The sequence below is a fragment of the Anopheles maculipalpis genome, chromosome 3RL, assembly GCF_943734695.1.
Source record: "Anopheles maculipalpis chromosome 3RL, idAnoMacuDA_375_x, whole genome shotgun sequence".
Lineage (NCBI taxonomy): Eukaryota > Metazoa > Arthropoda > Insecta > Diptera > Culicidae > Anopheles > Anopheles maculipalpis.
Genome location: NC_064872.1, coordinates 26857867 through 26876818, shown reverse-complemented (window position 1 = coordinate 26876818; position 18952 = coordinate 26857867). Strand labels below are relative to the sequence as shown.

Here is an 18952-nt window from a genome sequence, read left to right as displayed (position 1 = left end):
CACATTGTTTATGGTTTAGAGCGTGTGTTTCGATAAATTATAGCTTGTATTTATTGCACACTATTATTCAGTAAGTTAAAAAGTGCTTCAAACCCGATATAAACGGCAATTTTAATTATTTTCGAAGAACCACCCAAGTACCGTTTCGCAATAAAAACCCATGCAGCAAATTGTGTGATGTTATGCGTCAGTGAGTTGCTGTTCACTATCCGTTTCACTCACTCAGTAGGGTGCTCATAGTGAGACAGCTTCGTTTTTCTCAGTATGACTTTCAATGAGCAATTTGATTATGCTAAGAGAACTATTTTTTAGATAGTAAATCTCGGGGTAAAAGACTCGAGAAGGAAACCCCTCTTTCCTCAGCGAAATCTCTGTAGGAACTAAATCTCACTTCTCACAATAGAGAGAAGCGGGATATTGTTCCTAGGGGTGTTCATCACCAAACGCCTAAATTTATGTAAAGTGTCATAGATGACGCCAAGGATAGACAGTGTGATTTCAGTGTGGTCAATACGGCATTGTACTGTCAAAATTAATTAATAGACATTATCGCTTACGCACCGGTCCACGTCAGGTGACAGCGGAGCGGATCAGGTCAGTTGCGGACAGCAACGCAACGAAACCAGGGCGAAACCGATCCGAACCGAAGGAGCTGACGGGCGAAATCGTGTTCGGGTCGGTCAGAGGGCACTGACCGCTGAGAGGAGATAAAAAGCAGGCTCGCGCAAGGACCAGCCCTTCTTCAACGCGCAGCGGACTGAGCGTACACAGTAAATTTGAATTTTTTTTTTATATCGGAATTTATTCTGGTGTGAAATTGGCAAATCTGTGACCTCCGAAAGGCGAACAGGAGAAGCTATGTTGCTGGATGCAACAGACTTCTTCATGTTAATGGCCTAACGAGCTTCTAAGGTCACGGAGGCTATTTAATGGCTCACTAGATTTGCCGATAACCACGTTGTTGAATAGTCATGTCCTGACTACGGGGGGCGGTCCGAATGAGACTTGAACCCAGGTCCTGTCGTGTGGAGACCGGTGCTGCTGTCGCCTATACCACAGAGCCGCCCCCAGCGAGTAGACTATGAAACGTGAATCCTAAAAAGCATTCAAACAAGTGACTTGCGCTCTATAACGTTCGGTTTGTTCTTAAGAATTGTGATCGTCTATTCCCTAGACAAAGTTTTGGAAGAATACATACCATCGACTGAGGACAACATATCAGCCAAAATATCCAACCGAGGATGTGTAATAACATCCTGAGGTTAAAACTAAAGCTTGACGGGAGAGAAGGGCTCTAATATAAAATTGTGGCAATATTTTTTATTAATTTATCCATTTTTCACCACACTGAAGTCACATGGTTACAGATTTAAAATATCGCTTCACGATAACCTAAAATTCTTCAATTGGAATCTCCTGTGGCCTGAGAGTTAGGTCTTTTTAAATCGATATGTTAATTTCTGCTGTTAACTGCTGTTAACTTAATTCTTCAAGTTTCGGACAAAATAAGAACCATAAGAATTTCGATAAGCTTCAAGGTAAATTCTAGTTTCTCAATTTTATCGATGAGAAATTATATTTACTGAACCATCTAAATTTGTCAAACAAAAAACAGTTGTCCATGAAAAACATTTCTTAAAAATTTCAGCATTACTTTTATTAACATAATCACAGTTTACTCTTAGCTCTTAACACAAAACAAATACTTAATTATAATACTCAATAAAACTAATACCTTTTTTCGTTTTCGTTTTCGTGCATCAAGATTGTCCAATTTCAATCTACCAAATCTACAAATCTTCCCCAGTCTAGTAAAGGAAATTGTGTCCCGATCCTAGTTAAAAGTGCGCTCTAGCTGCCGTACGTAAACTACCGTGTGCATGGGTTTGCTGCTCTGATCGATCTCCGAAACACGGTGCCCCATCCCCAGACCGATCCAGTACGCGTCTCAGTATCGCTCTCCGATACTGAACGCCTTGTTGTCGCTTCCGTACACCATCGAAATGCCGTCACACTTGCCCGTTTGCAGCGTGAGCGTAGAGTTGGTTGGGATGATCGGTTTGTGGTTAAAGTACCGGAGATAGATCTTGACGCGCAGCTTGTAGATGGCAAACATTAGCATGTGGACGATGATTGCCAGCAGGATCGTGCCGACCACCGTGATCATCGCCTTGCCCGGCTCGTTCCAGTCCAGAACGTTGTAAATGTAGGGCCGACCGAATCTGGCGAAAGAGGAAAAAATGAGTGAGACGGCATTCAAGGACAGGGTAGGCAGGTTTTTAGTGTACACAGGCTGGATAAGTATATCGTAATTGAGTATCCGAAAGTTGTGGTTTCCCCTTCATTTTAACCATGGCAGATGTATGAATATGCGTACATGGAGAAGAATGTACGGTGACCCTGGTACGGATAAAGTAATAGCCAGTAGAGCAAGCGAGACCGGGATCTGATCCAGTTTCGTACAGCTTCAAACACATGAAGAACGTCTCCTCGGAACAAGCTTTCAAGGCAGCTCAAGTGCTGTCTTCTCGAACCTAGCTGATGCTTAGTTGGAGGTTTTGAACCAACGTAAGCGTCAAACAGGTTTCCATTTCTACCATCGGATGCTTATGACTGCAAACACTCCGGCTAGACCAGCTCATGTGGGCAAATTACAAGGAAGTCCAAAGGGTGCCCGGTGCTTGGAGGAATGGCAAATACAGAAAACTCCGGTGACTCTTATCGAACCGAGGTGAACCGCTTTCTGGAAGCGACGATGGGACGCTGCTTATCTCTACGGTGCGATAGATCAGGGTTACGCAATTTTAATGCAAACTTGAGGTAGGTCGTGGTGGTAAATGCAGAGCAAGTGATCTTTGTTATTAGCAGCTGGTTGGTTCCGTCATAAGGTAACACCACGGTGGGTCGCGCAGTAGCTCTAGTAGTCGATTGAACTACGTAACAGTTGCAGTTGCAGTAGAAACAACTAGAGAGTTTCGTCGTGAAAGGTTGATGAAGGCAACATCAAACTAATGTGAGTTAGAAACAATTCCACAGTACGTTCTCGAACAATTCTCTTCTCATGATGGCATTTTTCCTCCATGAATGTCAACATCTCCTAACTGACGTCAATTCTTCAAATCACTTTCAATTTTTTATACTTATTCTACAACAAAGCGCCTTTTCTCTGGCACTTGCAGCTCAAATAATGCAAAACAAATATTGAACCCGATGGGTGAGAGGGTTCTAAATGTCACACCTTGATGACCAAGCAGAAACCTAAAGAAACTAATGGCCTGGCGACATTTTATAGGCTTGGTCTTTGCACATTCGAGTACAAACACAGCTTAAAATAAGTCTCAACGTTTCATCTTCGTTCTCGATGTTTGGCCAGCGTAACACCGGGTTTCTTTCTCCATTACTTTGCTCTTGTCGCAACATCCTTGCAACATGGCGAATTGCATACATATTTAACAACAATCAAGCACGAACGGTTTGAGCCCCTACCCGTCACAGGAGATCGTTAACGCACGGTACGATCGGTTAAGTACTGCCAAGCATCATTAATCACTGCATCGAACGGTCAGTCGATCCATCATAACATTGCTCCAGTCTGCTGGACAATGCAAGTTCACGTAATAGCAGCAATAACCCACTTTACCTGAATTAGACCACTCCCGTCCCGCCCACCGTATGTATATAGATCATTCCCCTTACAGGAGCTTTCTCCCTTACCTATCTGTACCGTCAGCCGCATAGTAGATGAGCGAGAATATGCAGTACGCTAGCCCGAAGCTGATCGGTTGCACCACGTGCCATATTCGCACCGGGTAGGCTACGATGATGAGATCGAGAAACATGAAGACACAGTTGCAGGCATGGATCAGGATGTTGTTCGGATCGACCGGCATCGATTCTGAGGAAGGAAAATGGTGGGAAACCATTAAGAACTATGGTGATAGAATGGTAAGAAAACGTTCGAATGCTTACCATTGTGCAGAATCGCCCAATAGATGATGGTAATGCAGACGGACAGGATTAGTGTGATGTTGTGCAACATCCAGTAAATTTTGAAGATGTTTGGCATTTCATCGGCATTGCAAACTTTATCTGGAAGTAGAAAACAACGAGTCTTAGAGCATGCATTGGAACTAATATGATTGAAATCTAAACCTATTCGTTCCTATTTATTGCATAATAACAAGCCCATTCGATTAGTTATTAAAGAGGTCTTGCTTAAACACCTGAAATCCCACATCAAAGATCCAAACATAGTGTGCTATCATGTGGAGATTTTGTACCTACACAGAAGACCCTTGAATTTGAAGTGAAATTTTACAGTAACGTTTTACCTTCTGGTTCGGTGAGGGTAATATTAGACGGACTATTCCTTATCAAGCTTTCCTTTCAAATTGTTAAATTGGCTATCTTACCAAGAGACAGTTAAATCATTTGTCTAGCCGAATGGCTAAAAAAAGATTTTTTATTTTTCGTCAAGTCTAACGCTAAAGTTAGACTTCCTTAATTCTAAGTTTAACCGTAACTGAAACTGTAATTGCCAAACTGTAACTATCTCATGGTAACTATCTCCTTGTAACTATCTCTTGCGACTGCCCTGATCTGTCCCTACTTATAGTTTCTGGTGGGCCGGTTGGTCACGATGTAGTTCCACGTGCGCCGGTGTCCAGTTGCTGCATCGTCAAGTGCGCGATGCAGTTCCCACGGTGGCGTGTTTGCGCGTGGCCAGTGTCATCTTCTGTCTGCTTGTTGGCATGGCTGCTCGTGGCCGGTGTCATCTTCTGTCTGCTTGCTGGCGTGGCTGCTCGTGGCCGGTGTCTTCGTTCGGATTCTTGCTAGCGTGGTTATGTTGCATTCTAACTAGACATTTTCGAAACTAGAAATCTTTATTAGCATAATAGGTCTAAGATCCTTGTTGTTTATAGCTGTCCCAAATATTAAAAAGCTTTAATTTCTATATTTTCATATCTGACTAAGGTTTAGCTCATCTCTATTTTCCTGTAATTATTTAAATTGTTATCCCTTTTCGTAGTTCTTGTCGATTATAAGGTGATTTGATCCACATAAAAAAACTTTTCCTACTTTTCACATTGATTACGCGTTGATACATTTTTAAGACATCTTTAATACCTAAATTTTCCTCATCTAAGGCATGATTTCAATCATGATTTGATTATTGTATTGGTATAAAATGTAGAAATTACTAATAGTGACACACATTTTGAATTTTTTTTTAAATTTAATAATTTTGTTGTAGGAAAAAAGTAACGAAATTTGTGGGCCCATCCATCAATTTTCGATTCTATACGAATTTTAGGATTTGATTTCTGAGATTTTTGGAATTTTGATTTGTTATAATCAAAGATTAATGTACCCTTTGATTTCTAGTGAGTATTCAAAATTTTACATTCGTCAATGTCTATACAAAGGATTGTAAAATAGAATCTATACCAAAGAATTAAATCAAACAATAAATTTCTTTTCAGCACGCAACACCATACATCTGCATATGTACCTCGATTGTTTGGGTTTGTTTCACAAATCACATCCAACCATACCTCGGAAAGTTCAATACGTAAAAGACTTTCGGAAAGCAAATATGCACCTTTGTGCACGTTATTGTTTTGTACCGTGCCTTCTCTGCACTACATTGCACCATCCCATAGCTATTCCCAAACGCAAATGCAAATTAAGTCACTGTTCGACTGATGCTGACCGGCTGAGCCGATGCGAATAAGCGTCTAAACAAGCAAGGGTTAGGTTTTGCTGAACCATCCAAACAATACCTTCCAACCCATTAAAAAAAAGGCCTATTCGTTCCCATACGAACCGTTTCCTTCTCACCTCTGACCGGCGAGACAGAACGGGGCGTCAATAGGGCGCTTATGCAATCCACAATCCAATTCAATTCAGCAGATACTTTGGCACACTTTTACGCAACTGTACTGGTCCGATCAGAGGTTCTGCTGGCGAATGGTTTGCCTTTGCCCTGTCTCAAGTGAGTGCAAAAGTGTTGGAGATGCAATGCGCGATAAAGATTTACTGTCTACCGTAAGTTGACGGTCTCAATATCGGATGTTGCGTCGGTGGATAAACATTGTATTATAAAAACAGATTAAAAATATGCACCCTTGCACGGAGGGAAAAGTGTCTTTGTTGCTGTCCTGTTTTGCAACAGTGGCACTGTTTGTTTCGTTAAGTGTAGACGCTGTCGGGGGTCGTGTACACCGTAACTGGAAAGATAAACAATATGATGTCCAATTCTGAATGCAAAAATCTTTTCATCGTGAAAACCACCCAACAACGAACATATTGATGGTGGACAGTGTATTGAATTAATGACTAAGGATCACCATTACAAAGATGACCCATATTGTTCGTCATGCAATGATGGTCTGTAGAAGCGTTTTTGTATGTCAAAAACATACTCTTTTATGTAGATATCAGCAGCTCAAATAAATCACTATAAACTAACTACAACCAGTGTCCAGTTGATAGTGAGAAGACAACGATCGTGATAATCCACTTACCGGTACACAATTGCAGATTGCATGATAAATCAACAGCCATTACAATAGCGATTGTTCTTGTATGATGTATTAAATAGTCTTGACAAGGTACAAATCATTCAGATATTAATTTATGGCACTGAATAGGATGGATTTCGATTGGAGATGTATTTGTAAATTTAAAAACAAAATAATTTTTTTCTGAAGAAAATTATTTATAATATGTATTTTATTTTTGACTATTTGACACACTGTAATTTTTGGTATACTACATTCTTAAGTAAATTAAAAAAAAATATTTGAAATGTCTGGTGACGGCCCGATGGTTTGGGCGACAGCGACGCTGGTCTAATAAAGCCATAAATAATAGCCATCTGATGGCCAGCGTGACCTTACAGGTCGTTAAGTTAACAAGAAGAAGGTAGTTCTTGGTAAATTTTAAATAATTTAAATAATTTAAGATACAATTGCTAATGGGTGGACAGTTTCTTTAGTTGAGAGAATTTCTTTAAAAAAAGTTTTCGTGGGTGCAAGTTTTTTGAAAATAAAAACATATGAAAAGAAGAAAAAAAAGTGGATGATAACTGATATCAACCAATATGAACAGTAAGTCGATTTTCTTAAATCTTTAAACATACATTTAGTACTTTGGTTGTATATATTTTCCCTAATCTTACCAACTTTTGCAGTTTTATATTTAAATTTGCCGTGCTACATGTGTTATTTAAAAGCTTTTTTTATTTTAAAACTGGTTTCAAATTGAAAAATAATTACAATTGTTTGTATTGTCAAAACTACGATTAGACATTGCAATATTATTCCTCTTTTTGGGATATCGACCTACTAGATCGTATCTATGTCTAGAATGGCTTACTAGATTTTGCTGGTATCACGTAGTTGGATAGTCAGCCGTTACTACGGGGGAACGGTCCGAATGGGATTGGAATCTCATTGGAATGGTTGGAGATTGGAATGAGATCAACGGAACGAAAGTGTAAGATCCTTTTACACTTGGAAAACATAAACAACTTTATTTTCAGATGATTCAAAAGATTTAAACAAGAGGAACGAAAGTGAACATTCAAGTGAATAAAATCAAAACAAAAAGGGTAAAAATAAAAAATAAAAACTGGCGGAAAAAGTGGGCACATAATGAAGAAAGAACAACCAACAAAAATACAAAAAAAAAAACAACATGAAAAATAGAGGACCAAAGTTCCAAAGTTGTTGGTGTTTATTAATGCAATTTACTCAAACACGAGCGCTTACAGATTTTCTCGCTTCATTTTAAAGGATTTTTTTGAAGTTACAAGTTATTAAGGTCGGTAAAAAAAATTGCGTGTTTGTCATACTTCAGGCATGATTTTGTTTTGTTTTATTGTGTACATCAAAAATAATCAGAACTGTTAATCTTTCAACTAAAAAACAAAAATAAAAAATCAAGGTAACTACTTGAGGCCATTCCATTTAACATAACGGCTCTTTTGGCGGTCAGTGGTGATAAAAGTGGAGATCTTGTACAACCTTTTGCAGAAAAAAAACAAATAAGTAGCAACAAAAACAATCATTCTCACCACCTTCAGACCAGATGGTAACCGGGACTGCTGAACCATGCATAAAACAACGATGGCTCACAATAATATGCAACCCGTTAGTTGACATTGAAATGGGAGTGTTGCTTCATTTAAAGCTCCGTCTACATTCGCACGCGCACAGCTGGATCGTATAAAGAGACGATTTTCAGACGATGGTAATAATTGAACCGGAAATAATTGTGCGTGCAAATAAAAAAAAGGAAAATGAAAAAGAACAAACAAAGGCGGAGAAAAAAGCATATGCAACACGAGACTTAAAGTGCGTTCTTGACGGTCGAGAAGAGGCTGCACAACAACAGAAGAGAACGAAGAAAACGAGCACATCAGCAAACGGAAGCAGTAAGCAATGTTCTCGAAGCAATCTTTCCGCATCTACGCAAACGAGAACCAGTGCGATAACTATTGTACTGGTGTTATTTTTATTTTCCATTCTCATTTGGTAAAGCCATTGCCAAGCCACATCAAAAAAAGGTGAACGTGATGCCAATGGCAAATCGGTAGAGCAAAATTTCTTGAAGGCGAATTTTCGATTACTGTTTCGACCATTGCGCATTGCAGGCGTCATAGATTTGGTGGCGGAGTAACGGTCGTGGCTCGTTTCGCGGTTTTGCACACGCGGAATGACACTGAAGATAACGAGGGGGAGAGGGAAAGAACAATTATGAATTCCGTAGGAAGTGCCACAACAAATTGAGGTCGATGGATGGTTCCGTTTTTTTTTTTTGACAAAAGTTTCTTTCACACAAACCAAAGACATCATCCGGAAGCAAAAATTGATATGTGATTGATAGGATTTTGCATAGTAATATACTTGTATTTCTTCTCTCAAAAGCTTTAATAAAAGTGGTTTATAAATGTTTGTCTTTTGTTTTCCATCCATGTTCTACAAGTGTTTCCGTGTAGGTCATTAAAAAAAATAACACCCTTGGGAGGCGACCGAACGATCTGCCATCTCATCATTATCATGGCCATCGTTGAATCGTATCTCAACTCATCTTTTATCGCTGTGCTTTCGCTTCATTTTGCAAACGTGCTTATTGCAAATGGATATTTCTTGTACGATATGATTTGATGTCATTTCGGTTGCATTTTTTCTTTGCTTTGTTTCTTCCAAATGAATAGACACAACTAATGACAAACGATTGGACGTGATTGGAATGTGAATGGAGGCCTCTTCATAATATGATTGCGAGTTGCTTTTCTTTTTCTTCTTCAGCATACTTAACAAGTGATTTTGATGGTGTAGCAAATGGTTCATTTAATGTTGCATAAAGAATATAAATGATTTACCGATAAATAGGCATCTTTCAACGGGTGAAATTGAAAAAAGGGGTTTCATCCATAAGGCCCAGATATTTTAAGTGTATCAAGGTATCTTACTGTAGTATGCACGAAAGACGACTATGACCGATCACCTCAATACTCGTTAAAAAAATCACTACCACTCCAGCATATAGTACTCAGTACATGGACACTTAGGTTGATCTGTTAATCCGGAAAGCTCCTCAAGGACTACGAATGAATGACAACGAATTCTCAGATAACTGTTGCCAACAAGACAGAACTAGGATCTAAATCCTCATTTAAGCTTTTCTCATTTATTGAACAATCATTGCTCCTCTAAAACTCAGATATGTCGATCTGGAACAAATTGATTATTTTTAATTGGAAGAATTGAATTAATTCCCTAAGTTCTTCAACGACTGTTAATTATGGACAACTGAATTCTGAAACGAGGGAACGCCCTCGTAGTGAGGACTGACTATCCAACTTCGTGGTAGCAATGAGCCTAGTAAGCCATTCGATGCCCGGCGTGACGTTATATGGTCGTTTAGCCCATAAGAAGACAACATTTTAAGCTAAAATCTTGAGTTAATTTAATTATTTTTATTAATGTGAGTGCCACACAGTCTGTGTGGTTGAATGTGGTGTATGTTTCAAATATTGGCAACTAAAGAATAACAGCTGTAGCTCTGAAATTCAGGGCAGATACGCCCGCAGCGCAATCGTAAAGGTCCTAATATTGACCAGGTTTATTAAACCTGAAGCTGACTAAGGAATTTCGTTGTGCAAGTTCTTGAAAAAAAATTATTCAAAACTAAGAATTATAGATAACCAACATATTCCTTGTTGTAGCGTACGAAAGAAATTGAAGGCATCATAAACGTCTCATTATACATTCCAAAATTATACACTACAGAACATCTATGAAACTTTTGGATCAAGCATATATTCCAGCATTTGTGAAGATTTCAAATATAAATTTATTGGGTAGCCATAGCTCCTGAACTCCCCGTAGGGAGGACTGACTATCTAACTACGTGGTATCGGCAAGCCATTGAACCGGCGTGACCTTAAAGATCGTTAAGCCAGGAAGAAGAAGCACCTGAACTCAATATTGTTGGTTAAAGGCTCAACTGCTAATGATGAAAGCTCATCAAGAAATGGACACGAAACTGATATTAAAGGGTCTTCCTTACTTCTTTCGAACAGTTAAGGTTGAAGCTTTCAGACAAATAATGCAACAGAAGTAATCACTATGGACGCATACCATCGCAAACAATGAAATTCTTCACATCTTTTAGCAACCATAGATTACGACTGTGCTGAACATTTTCTCGATGTTCCAAGAGTTATTCCTGGTGTGAATTGTCTACTCGCACTGCAACACACTCTTTTCATTGATAGCAGCTCATATTAGTTCAAGTGAGTGCATTACAAACGAAGCGGAACAACTTTTTTCACTAACTGAATCATTCACATTGGCTATCGAACAAAGCGCGTTCCCCTAAGCATAAGAGCACTATTGAGGTCACTGAAATAAAATCTCTACAGTCACTCTTCGGTCATCCGCTACCTCCTTTAGCACTTCATGTCAAACACGAATTTAGGTTACTGCCATCAACTATCCAGTTTACGGGAGGCAACACATCATCACCCTTTCAAATTGATAGCTAATTGAAAGTCAACTGATCTATCAACCTCCAAAAAACCTCCACCATCATGTCTGCATTACAAGAATACACCCCTTATTCGGAACCGTCTAATCACCTCACGAGACCGTTTATGTGGCTGTTGATCGTCAGTGTTCTAATGGTTATTATTGACCATATACATCCAACGAACGTCCCCGAACCATGACGGGGTCCATTTGACTGCTTTCGCACATTCCCGGATGTGACTGATCGAACGCCGGAATTACCGAGTGGTTTATTACTGCACACAATAGCGCACCATTACGCGGATGCAGCTAATTGTACATCGATGAGAATGACGGACTGTGCTTAGTGGAAAAGTGGGAAAAGAGGAAACGCCCTCCTCACTAACGACCCGAGCCCCGAAATCGAAAAATTCCTCCCCGTTCTGGCTTTACGTGACATGGCTGTAAAAGCTAACCTCAATCGCTTGCCGGCAGTCGTTCCATCCAGTTCCAGTGTTGACTGTTGATGCGGTGTGGTTGCCTCCTTCGTCACGGTCGTGTATTACAGTTCAAGGCAAATCGTAACCTTCCGGCGCACGAGGCGGGGTTTTTGACTTACCACACACACACACATCTCTTGAACTTGAACTTGAAAGAAACACCGACGTGGCGTAGCATCGATCAACATCTTCATTTTGAAAAATAAAAGGCTTTGCGTACGTCTCGGAGACAACCTTAACAAGCAAGCAGCAAGCAGCAAGTCACAACAAAATATCGCCTGCATGCAGACGGGACCGGTTTTTAATGCCAGGTTTCGGGTGATAAGAGGCCATGACCGGATCGATCAATTAGTGTGGCGTTTCTCAACCGAAAATCGTAACCCTACAACCTTCTACCAGTGCAACCGATGGCCGATTCGAAAGGGCAACTAGTTTTTTTGGTTGGGATGTTTGCTTTGATTTTATACATTTCGGCATGGCATGTGAAATTGGCAACGAGCTGCTAAATACATCCGGAGAAAGCAGTGGGCATAAATTATTTAAATTTTACATTCAAAACATAAAACCAAAAGTTGGCTCGAGGGGAATATTGTTTTGATGGAGACGATGTAGCTTTGTGGTTGACTGTAGGTAGCTGTAGCATAGTGGTTGACAAAACAACTGCAAATAATCTACTAGCTTAAATCTACAACCTTGGCCAAACTACGAGGGTTTTGCAATTTAAATTTAGCATATTTTTATTCAAACTATCATATGTTTAATGAATGCCAAAATATTTCTTGTAGCGTAGCTATACCAAAAACTCTATTGTTTTCTTGTTATAATGAACATAAAATACGATCACACTTATAAGGCCTGGCCTGTCCTGACCTGGTCTTTCCTCAACGAAGAAAAGAATAAAATACGATCAAAACTTCAAGTTATACAGAACGACTTTTACTGTCGTTTTCTTATTGTCGTTTGTGGTCGTATACCACACTACAATACTATAATAATCTTTGAAAAGCACATTTAAAAATCCTTAAAATTTACAATAATTATACTAACGTAGGCCAAATTTTGATTTTTAGACAACTAAATAACTTCAAACGTGTTGTTTATGTAGAAGCACGCAAAAAATAACTTTGAAGGACTTTGAACTTTGATTCAATTGGTTTTTCTTATTGTTCTTATAGATTTATCACTCTTTTATGTCCATTGTGCCGTAAAAATGATAGCAAATGAAGTTATAAAATTTTTTGTACAACTCGTGGCAAAGGTAGCGTTCAATAACTTTGTGCTGCATCCGGTAATGACACTAAAATGTATGCAACTTGCATTGAAATGTTGACAATTTGAAGAAAGTATGTATGAGCACGTTCAAATACAACAAATGAAAAATAGAAAAGCAAATTAAAATAAATAAAAAAATCAAAAGGAAAGTTAAAAAGTAACAAAAGTTAAAAGTTGAAGCTTCGATTGAAGTGAAAAAAGCTTCAATAATGTTTACAAAGAAAGAAATAATAAAATAATTACGCCTGTTTTGTTCACAACTGTTAACACAAGCACACCTGCCAGACAGCTAATTATGAATCAAAAACATTTACTAAAACAAATCGACCGGATAAAACTACTCTCGCTTGACTGTTTTACATAGCGCTTTTAACGATCGGAGCAAATGTTTTTCTGTTTTGATTTTTAAACCACAACAACTAACACCTCACTGCATGCAAAGCATGTTGCCGATTTCCTAAATTTCCTGTTTGAAAACTCTTTTTACACATTTTTGTCTGCTCGTTTGCTGACCTCGAGCCTGAGCTGATGCAGCCGGAATCGCACCCTAACGAAGTAGATCTGTCACAGATCTGTCTAATGTTTACCGTAGTCTATGTTTACCGAAACAATTACGAACCCACCGAGATAGGGGTTCATCAGAATCGGGTAACTATTCTTTATCGCTGGTTTTGCTTTAGCGCATACCAACAACCATTAACAGGTGAATCTTATGGGAGAAGTCTGTGGTTTTCGTTGTTGAGGAACTTACCTGAATATTCCGGATGGAAGTACCAGATCATCACGAGCACCGCACCCATAACGGTCGTTACCATGCACAGCAGAATGCCCCAGTGCGTTAGATAGATGAAGTATTTACTAAACTCGTTCCGCTCCACAGAGACCACCATCGAGTTGATGACGACACCGGTAAAGAAGATGGCCAACGCCAATCGGTAGAGTAGAAACCATATTGACTTGGTTCTTGTTTGCCACTGAAGGAGAGGAAGAATTATATCTTTAGAACTTGCTTTAAGAAATTGTGCTCACCCACCGAAACTTACCTGAGATTTTACAAACTCCTCCGCTGGAAGATGGGCAAAACCGCAGTTCCGTACCTCGAGTTCCTCTTTGAATGCGCTCACAAACTTGTTCGGCATCTTGTTTATCTTCTCACTTTCTATTTCTCCGGAGACTTGCTGCAGGCAGCTTCCCTAAACGTTTGCAAACCTTCCAGTGGCACTAACTGGTTCGTACCAATTTCTCCGAAAACCACTAATCGATTGCAAAAGAAAGACGGAGACACAGTGTGAGCATTGTGTTACTGCCAGTGATGGCATACGAATGGGAACTAATCGCGTTCTATCAACTAGAGTACCCCCGGGGCCTCAGTCTAGCAACAACTCAATGTTCATATCACTCATTATCAGTGCTATTTCAACTCCCCGGTCTGGCTTGTCCACCCTCACCAGACTTGGACGGTATGAATTCTTCCGAACAGATAACAAACGGGCTATCATTAGCGGAATGACGCGATGCGTGTGAGCTATAGAGAAAATAAGTTGAATCCTTAAACTCGCTATCGAACGGGTAATAAGGATTATGGAAACGGATGACATGCTACGCGCTATCATTGCTTATCGACCATAATAAGCTTCACTCGTGGAACTCCCATATGGTATGGATATGATTGGATTGATTGATACGATTGCTGTAAACGATTGTTCCGGTTACGGTAATGAGGTACGAGTGTGTGCACCGATGTGCTGTGACTGTGGCTGAGGTGTAGCGATATGTTTTATGTATTTCGTGTTGTTGCACCGTAGGTGATTATTGGTGGATAAAAATAAACACTGAAGTACGTCAATATGCTTTGAAACATAATATTTCCATATTCTGAAACGCTCAATTCCAACAGGAGCGTTTGAATAGAATGAATGATGTGCAAGGAATGAAGTTACCTTAATAAGAATGGATCACTTGTAGTTAAATAGGTTTGTCGATTGATTATTAATGTTAATTAATTTATCAAACCTCATTCCATTTTTGCCCTACGCTTGTGGTGAACTTTGTCAAGGGCAATGGATAGAAATTGATCCATGGCTTGTTAAATAATTCAACATTATTCAGATAGTTCTAAGTACCAACTTGAAATATTCTTCTAATCATGAAAAATAATTCAAAAGATGTAATTTTTCCCTATCTGCTATTTGTACGCTATATCGAATTACAGTGGCTCATAGTACGCAATCTGGTCCCGCCATTTTAATTGATTTCATTGGTCAGGTGTATTACATCTCAATCTTTTTATGATCTAAGTTTGAGTATCGATTCCCCGTGTCTATGTATAGTGGACTAACTGTTCAGCTACGGTTGGCCAAGATCAAGGCCAGATCAATGGGCTAACTTAGCAGTCCAGGACCCCTTGTGGTCCTAGTACCAAAGATGATGTCCGTTTTAGATATCCAACGACTAAAATCTAACGTTTTAGATATCTTAAATGATTTTTTGATGATTGAGCAAAAGACCTCGGGAAGCGGTGGCATTACAGCGTACTGCTTAGTACCAATCGAAACCTACAATCATGTAGCGGTTTAGTAATTCTCGGGAAACAGTATGAAAATTAAAAATCATATACCAATTTTTGTGTTGAACAAATATGATTAAAGTTATAATTTCGAAAGCTTAAGAAATGAAACAACCTAAAATTTAACATTTTTTTGTAAATTTCATGACGTATTCAGGATTCCAAAAGTGTCTAAAGAATATTTTTGTATCTATACTTCTTTGCAATGAAGGGATACTAGGAAACTAATCTAATTGCAGCGCCATCTATTGCAAACCTTACGAACTGACTCCATAGGAACTGCAAAAGCTGACTGATATTTAGTCACAACATTTTTTATACTTTTGTTAGCTCTATTGCAATTGAGATAATGAAAATACGATTTGCAATTGTGATGAATACATGCTAGGATTTTCCACAAGGTATTCGAATCGTTTGTTTTTTTTTCATAAACTTATCAACAATAATAATTGATATCATAGAGATACTTTTATGCAATTTGTGTTTTGATATTTGATATTAAATATATATATTTTGATTATTTTAGCTTATATTTCTTTGTCGATTTTTCGATGAATAGCAAACAATTCATAGAATATTTTTTAAATTGTATTTAGTGTATTCGCAAAATGTATTCAAAGATTCTCACCTCAATAAGATAACCTTATTCATCATAAGAAAATCACATTCGAAGGTCATCATTCTGTAAATTCTTATGTAGTTTCGGATACACATTTAAACCGAAACAAGTGAGCCACTTTGATGTGTTCCACCTTTTGAAGAAGCATAACACACCCCTTTACCTTAGGAAGTGTTGCCGCTATTACTGTAATGAGCATCACAAAAGCACGTGTGTCGAAGAAACAATTTTTCATTCTTGCTCAGTGTGAAAGACAATTTCCGTGGCGCTTATTCATGGGAACAGATGTGGCGAAGGTTAGCTCAGCCGTGCGTTGTCTTGATTCATCGTTCAAACTAAAGACACCGTCGGGTCATCACTGCAAAAGTAGTTCTCGATGGGTGTTGAGTGTCAAGGATTAGTTGGTTGTCTGCCTCGCAGGTGACGACCATCGCCAACGGGGAGCAAAATAGCTCAGGTCTTCACTGAGCCTCGGTGAGCAATTAACGTACTAACACTTGAAGGGCACTTTATAAGCCGCCATTAATCAGCAATGACTAGAAAGAGGCTTTGCCGCGGGGGGATTCCATTGCACCGTCGCAGAATTAAACTCGTTGGTGTTGAATTTAAAACAAACGAATGTGGTTGGAACATTATAAACTGTTCGTTTTACATTTTCGGTCGCAGTTTGATAGCGAAAAATTTCATAATAAAATAATTTTAATTGCCCATCGATAGCCCGCATTTTATGGCAGTCAGGCCCCATTACGTCAACATGATGGCAGGGGATGAGTTTAAATTTTATTTTTATTCCTTTGCTTCTACTCACCATTTGCACAACATCACATTCCCATAATAATGGAGATAATAAAACAGGCACCATACTGCAAAAGGGTAAAAATAGACATGATAGCAGAACATACCAACATAATTACCACCTTCTGGTTCTTTTTTTTTTTTTGCTGATTTTATTCGGTTTTGTTGCCTGCTTGCCTGGTCAACTTTAACCCACCCGATGAACGAACATGCTTCGTGGCTTGGGCACAGAACACCCTCCGGCTCGTGAGGTTAATAATGGCTTTTAATTGTTCGCATATCGTACTGCTCTGGCCGTTTTTTAAAGCGACCCGACAAGCGCCAGCAGAGTGAAAACAGCAACGAGACAGTGACTGGGACAGTTTATGCTCCGGCACGGCCCTACTGATACACTCATTTTGCGGTCAAAATGTGAAACGGTTTTGAAAGCGATACATACGCTGCTCCCAGGGCTGGTTGGCTAGGACTTTAATTGGGTTGAGTAATAATCGCATCAGCCGCTTGCTACAGCTGCCCTCAGAAACATCGAGTACATCTAAATGAGACTATCTTACCCACCGCACACCAATGGCCAGCCGTTCGATTGCGGAAGCAGTTGCAGGCTTGAGATTTGCAGGCTGTTTTAGGCCGTTTTCGGTCTGTCTTAGTACGCACTGCCTCTTCGGAGCTAATCGTTGCCTGCATTTCCAGCTAAGCGTTCGAGCTAAGGAAGCTTCGAGAAAAGCATTCTCCTGGCATGCATGACGCTGACGTGGTACGCCACGAACAAAATTATTATTGCAAACCTCCCACCCCCTGGCGAAGGGAGGGAGGGGGCCATATCTTGCCCAGCATAATGATGGCGTTAGCCGCGATGCATCGCAAGACCTGCTGACGCCAACAACGAACCGAGAAAGACCGGGGAGCTTACTTGGGGGAAATTTATTACCATCGCGAACGTCCTATGCTACGACTGCTGGTGGCTTTTGGGCTCGGTGCGTAGTTTATGGAACCATTCTTGGAGCGCTGTTAACCCTCACCTCATCTCGATTCAGTCCACATCTGGTTTCACCACGGTTTCTACCCATCTAATACATCATGCGTATATGTGTTGTGATGAAATTTCAACCCCACATCTTCCCACCGTTTGACTTCAAGTCCTACCAAAGCACGGTCTAATGCATCTCTAGACGAGACTCATGTCGGCTTTAATGTTTTAAAGGCACATTATTTTAAACCGAAAAATTCCTCCACCTTTTATTGTTTACCGAGTGAAAACCGTTCCCAGCCATCCATGGGCGGTTCACATAAAATGGTGTTGTAGATGAACCCGGGGTAATGTATATTATGGGTGTACCGTGCATGGAATCGAAAATGGTAATGCGTAATGAGCGGTGGCATCGGTTATGTAAAGGGAGCTTGTTTTTCTTTCCCACCCCGCCGCCTGCATGTGTTCAAAGATGCGCACTTTTGATTAACGGCTAAATTAAATTGCCCACAATCTGTGCGTCCAGGTCCTGGGTTCGCCGGTGTGAAATACTTCGCTTTGCAGGTGGATTGATGGTTGTTTACTGTTGCGGTTCGCATGGGATGCAAAATGACACGGTGAAAACGGGAGCTTTTTGGAAAGCATCAGATAAGTGTGAGGTGGAATATTATTGTACATTGTTCTATCGGCTGCGAGATACCAGTAATGCTCTATTTAAAACGACAGATAAAGTTTTATTTAAAGTAAGTACGAGCTTTAACAAGTTTTGTTCGAATTTTTTAATATTTGAGTTGATCGAGGAAGTCAAAATACTTTTTTGCTGTGTCAGATTGTAAGTACTTTGTAGAGTAATATTAGTCTAGGCTTCTGTGAATTATTCATTAACCTAAAAAGTGTCTTGACCTTAATTTTCTTGGGTAGATGACCAGCAAGACTAAGCGTCCATCTGTTGTTAGATACTCTTCTGCTTGGCTTAACGACTGTAGTTTGTTAACTACGTAGTTTCCTCGTAGATAGTCAATTCTCACTACGGAGGGACTGTCCAGATGGAATTTGAACCCCGGTCCTGCTGTTTGAAGACCAGCGCCGGGCCTCCGGGTTGTTAGATACTCATTCCCGACAATTCCTGAAGACTGTCCGGACGGGCTTTGATACCCGTTTCTGCCATGTGAAGATCGGAACCACTCACATCGCCTCAGGCACCGGAAAAAC

At 39.8% G+C, this 18952-nt stretch overlaps 3 protein-coding genes across 4 annotated transcripts in view; all 3 read right to left on the bottom strand.

Moving 5' to 3' along the window:
- The window catches only part of LOC126565670 (thioredoxin-2-like), a 286777-nt gene that overhangs the window by 4560 nt on the left and 263265 nt on the right, over positions 1-18952 (bottom strand). The gene's annotated exons all lie outside the window — the stretch shown is intronic.
- The window catches only part of LOC126565133 (uncharacterized), a 358067-nt gene that overhangs the window by 301343 nt on the left and 37772 nt on the right, over positions 1-18952 (bottom strand). The gene's annotated exons all lie outside the window — the stretch shown is intronic.
- On the bottom strand, positions 1833-13932 carry LOC126565146 (protein rolling stone-like). The gene is made up of 5 exons (XM_050222293.1): positions 13837-13932; positions 13545-13767; positions 3970-4089; positions 3715-3895; positions 1833-2222 (listed from the first exon to the last, which is right to left on the bottom strand). Exons 1-5 carry the CDS (start codon positions 13930-13932, stop codon positions 1949-1951), a joined length of 894 nt encoding a protein of 297 aa, XP_050078250.1. The 3' UTR covers positions 1833-1948.